The sequence below is a fragment of the Tupaia chinensis genome, unplaced genomic scaffold (assembly GCF_000334495.1).
Source record: "Tupaia chinensis unplaced genomic scaffold, TupChi_1.0 Scaffold000138_1, whole genome shotgun sequence".
NCBI classification, from domain to species: Eukaryota; Metazoa; Chordata; class Mammalia; order Scandentia; family Tupaiidae; genus Tupaia; species Tupaia belangeri.
The window spans coordinates 1,154,420-1,160,544 of NW_006159608.1; the positions used below are offsets into that span (position 1 = coordinate 1,154,420).

At 42.8% G+C, this 6,125-nt stretch overlaps 1 protein-coding gene across 1 annotated transcript in view; it reads right to left on the reverse strand.

The window, feature by feature from the left end:
* The window catches only part of CC2D2A (coiled-coil and C2 domain containing 2A), a 159,981-nt gene that overhangs the window by 27,631 nt on the left and 126,225 nt on the right, over positions 1 to 6,125 (reverse strand). The window contains exons 25-26 of the mRNA XM_006144894.2: positions 1,767 to 1,872; positions 1,481 to 1,590 (exon numbers count right to left, since the gene is read on the reverse strand). Coding sequence (XP_006144956.1) covers positions 1,481 to 1,590; positions 1,767 to 1,872 — 216 coding nt within the window. The remainder of the gene's footprint in view (positions 1 to 1,480; positions 1,591 to 1,766; positions 1,873 to 6,125) is intronic.

Genomic DNA, 6,125 nt, shown 5'->3' on the forward strand with positions numbered 1-6,125 from the left:
ATGGAGGAGAAGGGATTGCGGCATGGCCATCCCCCCGGGGGGTGATTTCTCGCTTTTTGTCTCTCTGTCTCTCTCTGTCTGGCGAGTGCACGTCCCCTATAGCAAAAAAAAAAAAAAAACCTCCCCCCCAAAAAAAATACAGGGCTGGAGTAGATAATCTCTAACATTGCTTTGAGGACTGAAATGATACAAGTCTTAAATATCTAATATCCTGGGGCTGGTAGGTGGTATGGTGGTTGAGGGCACTGGATTCCTACATGGCTGACCACAGTTCAAGTCCTGGACTTGGCAGCTTGCTTTCTCACTTTCTGTCCCTCTCTCTCTCTGGTCAAAGTACGGTAATAATAATAATTATTAATAAAATTAAATAATTATTTAAAAATATCTAATATCTTTTGATGAAAGTTCTGAAATAACTACATTTTTCTGGTGAGGAAGTGTAATTTATGGAAACGAGGGAGTTTCAGATTTACTTACAGAGGGACATGAAGAAGCAAGGACAGTGGTGTGGGGGCAGTGGGGCCACTGGATGAAAAACTTAGGGCTTAAGGAACCAGAGCTCGTCAGGAGTGGAGTGGCCCGACAACGAGCCTGCGTTTCTGACAGTGGACATTTCTCTGATTTTATTTTATTATTTTATTTTTTTATTTTTTTATTTTTGAGAGATTTTCACTGTAGGGCGCATGTGCTCGCCAGACAGACAGAGAGAGACATAGAGACAGAAAGCGAGAAATCACCCCCCAGGGGGGATGGTCACGCCGCAATCCCTTCTCCTCCATTCTCCTCTCGGGATCTTGGGCACACACGCACACGCGCCCGGCGTGAGTTTTAAGCCACCGGGTCCGGGACACGAACTGCGGTCGACTCCGTGGGAGTCCAGCGACATAGCCATTACGCTAACTGCTGGTTCCCTCTGATTTTATTCTTGAATGGAGTCAGCTGTGGTGCTAGAGGAAAAGCATGAGCTATGATATCGGGACACCTGGCTGTTCCAGCTCGTTAGCTAAAAAATCATTCACCTTTGCCATTTCTTGCTGAGCCTGTTTCCCTAACATTTCTTTGAAATACCCTACAGTTCTTTCTTTCCTTTATTTTTTAAAAAATAACCCTTTTATTTAACTTTATTTATATATTTAATTTGACCAGAGAGGGAGGGAGGGGGTGGAGGAAAGTGAGAAAGCAAGGTCAGGTTCAGGACTTGAACCGTAGTCGGCACCTGCCGGCCCCTCTTTCCTTTATTTAATTTTGCCAAAGGGTGTGCACACTTGCCAGAGAGAGAATGAGGGAGAGGAAAGTGAGAAAGAACTCACCATGAGGAATGGTCACTGCGATCCCTTCTTTTCTCTCTCCTTTTGGGATTTTGGGCACCCACTTATATAAACCTGGTATCTTTCTGAAGCTGCCAGGTCTGGGACTCGAGTGGCCATGTGGAATCCAGCTGCCTTAACCACCATACCACAAAATGGCCCAGTCCACTTACCTAAACGGAAGCTCAAGTTCTTCATTCCAGCTGGGGTTTGGTCCTTCAGCTGTAGTTGTGCGGCAAATCGTTCGTTGAAAAGAGACTTCTACAAAAGGACGTACTGAAACCTTAAAATCAAGAGCCCACTGCGGTTAACTGAATATTGTGTTCTTAGCAGAGGCAGAATATGTTTATGAAATAGCATGTTTCAAAAGAAAATGAAGCAGAAAGCCAACTTTCTCTCCATGAAAGTTATCATCAATTCTTGCAAGATCCAAGTTGAAATTCAGCTTCTGGAACTCACCTGACCGAGAGGGTAGTCAGCACTGTGCGTTGGGCTGTGTGTGCTTGGGGAGGCAGGATGCTTTTCTCTGAAAGTCCTTGAAGACCTTGATGGCTTCTGGAATTTGCTAGAAGGAAAAACATATGAAAGAAATAAATGACAAGAGAAGTCTAACTATATATTGAGAAGGTGGCTTCTTCGAAGAGGTAAGGCCCTGGAAGCTGTAGTGATGGGCATTCCTTCCACGCTTGCTGACATTTCTGAAGACTTTTCATATGCTCAAGTCCTCACCATCCATGCAGTGATTATCAGAGCCTCCCTAATTTTCATTCCCAAGCTTGAATATCTGCCTGAGAATTGAGGAAAAAAGTCTGTTTTTCCCTTGCTCCAAGAGGATGCCTTAGTGGGGACCCTCCTCCCACATAAATGGAACCTCAGTCTCTCTGACTAGAAGACCTGAGCCTCTGCCCCTGCCCCATCTCTGTCTAGGCCCTGTTCTCTCCCACTGTTTTTTCTTTGACCTCAGGTTTATATCCCAGATGAGACATTTCTCTTTGGGCCTGTCAAATCTCACTGGGAAAGGGAGGCTGAGGGGTTCTGAGTCAAGTTAGGATCAGTGGGTCTTATTGTCTTCCTCCTGAGCTGCCATTCCTAAAGGGGCATCTCCACAGTCTCTTCTGACAGCCATCTTCCCCTCCTAACAACCCCTTGCATATTTCTACTGAACTTTATGATTTGCCTAGTATTTTGAATTCATTGTTAGGCAAAATACAAATTGTTTTATTCTACTGGGCTGTCACTTTTTCATAGCTAGTGTGTCAGACAAACTATGAGACAAGAGAAGTAGAACATTCAATGCAGCAGCTATGAGAGAAGACCTTTTATCTTTGGGAAACCATTAGTTACATGATTAACATTCGTTTAGTCCCTGCTATGTTTTAGTCCCTTCAGGTCAGAATGCCCAAGGTGGCAGACGCGTAAACAGATCTCAGTAAGACGAGGCGGACGTTATTTAGACGACAGACTGGCCTGGGGAGCAGGAGCATAGACAGGGAGGGCGGAACATCCTGTTTGGCTCAATGCGAGGGAGCAGGGTGAAGACTGGGCAGGATCACTGGACAAGCGGATGTCGGAGCTGTCTCGCTGTGTCTACAGTGATGTGTAGCACACAGGATCAACTGTGCTTCCTCGAATTAGCTCAATCTATTGAAAATATTCTGCAGAGTCCAAAAATAAAAGAAACACGTAGCTATTTAAAAAACAGCTTTCCACCCCACAGTAGAGCTTTGCAGCAATTCAGAGTGAAAGGTTTGGGCGATGGGCTCAAAAAAGCAAATGCTATGGCAAGATTCAAGGGCTTAAATGGACATTCACACACAGCGAAGGACTGGGAATAGTTGATGATCAGATATCTTGTAATAGGCCAAAGAATTAATCAACAAAGAAAAGTAGGGCAAAACACTGAGGTGAGAGAGGGGAGGGAGGAAGAAATAATGGGAAGGACCCAGGCGGAAAGGTGGCGCAGGCTTCCGGAGTGCTCTCCTATGCAGTCAGGCAGTGCTGAAAGGCCTTGGGCACGTCCTTGACACTCTTCACTCCCATCTTCCCTTTTATAAAATAGAAATAGTAGTAAGTGCGTGGCATGATGCAGGGAGGCCATGTGAGGAAAACAGACGGGAAGGCAGGAGAGGAGAAGGCTGAAAAGCCACAGTGAGCTGGAGCTGCCGGAGTGATGGAGGGGAATGTTCCAGTCGCAGCTGAGAAGCGACCGGCTGAAGAAGCCACAGACCTCCCAACAAAGCCTACAGAGATCTCGCTTAGATTTGCCAAAGGTAATCAGACGGCAAGGAAAGCGTCAGCCACATTCATTACACTTGGATCAAGTAAGTCCAAAGAAACTTCCAACTCTTGCTCCAAAACCCTTTCAGTAGCACTGGCTTTTAATGAGGATGAAGAAGACAAGAAGGGACACACCAGCGTCCGCCAGACCAAGCTCCTTCAATAGAGGGAAAGCACAGGTTTTCTGATAACCAGAGCTATGGGAGCGAAATATAAAATCTCATCGTGCAAATGTCCATGACCAAGACAACTAAATAATGTGCTTTGAAACTGGGACATGGGGTGGGTGTAAAGTTAAAAGGAACAGTTTCCTTTTTTAAACAATGGCATCAGACTAGCTTTCGAGCCACTTTTTCTTTTCCTTTTTTAATTTTCTTTTCGAGTAGTACACTAGTAAATGAGAGTTTGAAATCAGAAGTAATTTATGTCCTATATGCAGATTTCAAGACATTACTAATTTTGTAGTTTCATGTTAGTTTCCAGAGGTTACAGATAATAAATCAGAAATGGTACCGTTTTAAGAATCGCATATTTTGGGGACCAGCAGATGGCATGAAGGTTACACTGCTAGACTCTCATGTAGACAGTCATGATTCGAGCCCCACACCCAGCGTCCTAAACTCATGCCCAGGTGACATGATGGTTAAAGGCCATCGTGGATTCCAAAATCGCTGACCACTTTGCAGCAGGTGGCATAGTTGTTAAGGTGCTGATCTCCCAGGTGATCTACCATGGCTTGAGCCCAGAATTTCATGGCTTGAAACTCATGTGGGGTGCATGTGTATGCTTGCCCAAAATCCTGAGAGGAAAATGGAAGAGAAGGTATTGTGGAGTGACCATCCCCCTGGGGGGGTGATTTCTCACTTTCTGTCTCTCTGTCTCTGTCTCTCCAGTAGTTGAATGTGCCTTAGAGCAAAAATCTCTCAAAGAAAAAAAAAGAATTGCATATTTTCTTAGACACAACTCTTAGCATATTAAGAAGGAAGAAAATAGTTATTGTCTATTTCAAACTGGAGGCAGTAACTCACTCTTAACACCCTCATTACCTAAACTGTCTGGCTCCCAGGAACAGCCTTATATAGAGAGGGAGTATTGTATTGGGAGGAATATGTTACTGGACTATTGATGGAAAGTAAATTTAGATAAAATATAGCTTTCTTTTCCCCCTGTGGGCATTTGTCTTGTTCCTAGTCATCATAAACTAGGTATTGCATTGCTATCAGTGGATATAGAAGCTTAGCTCTTTTGAAAAAAATTTAATAAAATTTTTATGTAAACTGAATATTTAAAATAGCCTACTTCACCTTAATATGTCTTGTTTACCTTCATTAGTCTTCAGAGAACAACCATTTGCTACCAAAGTAACTCAGGATTTGAATGTGCTACTCTTGATTTGGTTTATTAGCTGTTCCTTAAGCATTTCCACCAAATTTTCTTTTTTTTTTTTTTAGAGGTTTTTGCTTTAGGGCTTGTGCGCTCGCCAGACAGACAGGGAGAGGCAGAGAGAAAGAAAGCGAGGAATCACACACACACACACACACACACCCGGGGGGTTTGGCCACACCGCAATCCCTTCTCCTCCATTCTCCTCTCAGGATCTTGGGCACGCATGCACATGTGCCCGGCATGAGTTTAAGCCACTGGGTCCAGGACACAAACCGCGGTCGACTATGTGGGAGTCCAGTGACAAAGCCATTATGCTAACTGCTGGTCCTTCCACCAGAATTTGAGGTAAATCATAAGGAAGCCATTTCTTTTAAAATAAAAACCACCACCAAAAACTTCCATGTATATATACATTGTTTAGGCATTTGGCTGTTTTTGTTTTTTAAAAGGTATAAACACCAAAAAGAAAATTTAACATTGTATGAAGATGGAAACAAGATGTAATGTCTGTAACTTTGTATAAGTATTTTAAGTTACTAACTTGTGACATCCAGTTTGAACTGAATTTACTACAGGATTTATTAATACACTTACATGGCTTATTTTATATATAAAATAAGTCTCTGAAGACTAATGAAGGTAAACAAGACCTATTAAGGTGAAGTAGGCTATTTTAAATATTCAGTTTACATAAAAATTTTATTAAATTTTTTTCAAAAGAGCTAAGCTTCTATATCCACTGATAGCAATGCAATACCTAGTTTATGATGACTAGGAACAAGACAAATGCCCACAGGGGGAAAAGAAAGCTATATTTTATCTAAATTTACTTTCCGTCAATAGTCCAGTAACATATTCCTCCCAATACAATACTCCCTCTCTCTATATATATATATGAGATGAATTTCTTTACTAAAATACCAATAAATGCGTCAAACTAAAAACGATTAGTAATAAAGGGTTGACTGAAAGAATACATCCCAATGGGCCTAGTGTGGTGCTCGGAACATGGTGAATGTACAATAAATGCTACTTTCTCCCCCTACTCTGGTAAGGGCTCCACAAAAAGAAGTATCAATTTTTGGGACCAGCAGTTAGCGTAATGGCTATGTCGCTGGACTCCCACGTAGTCCACCGCAGGTCAAGTGCTGGACC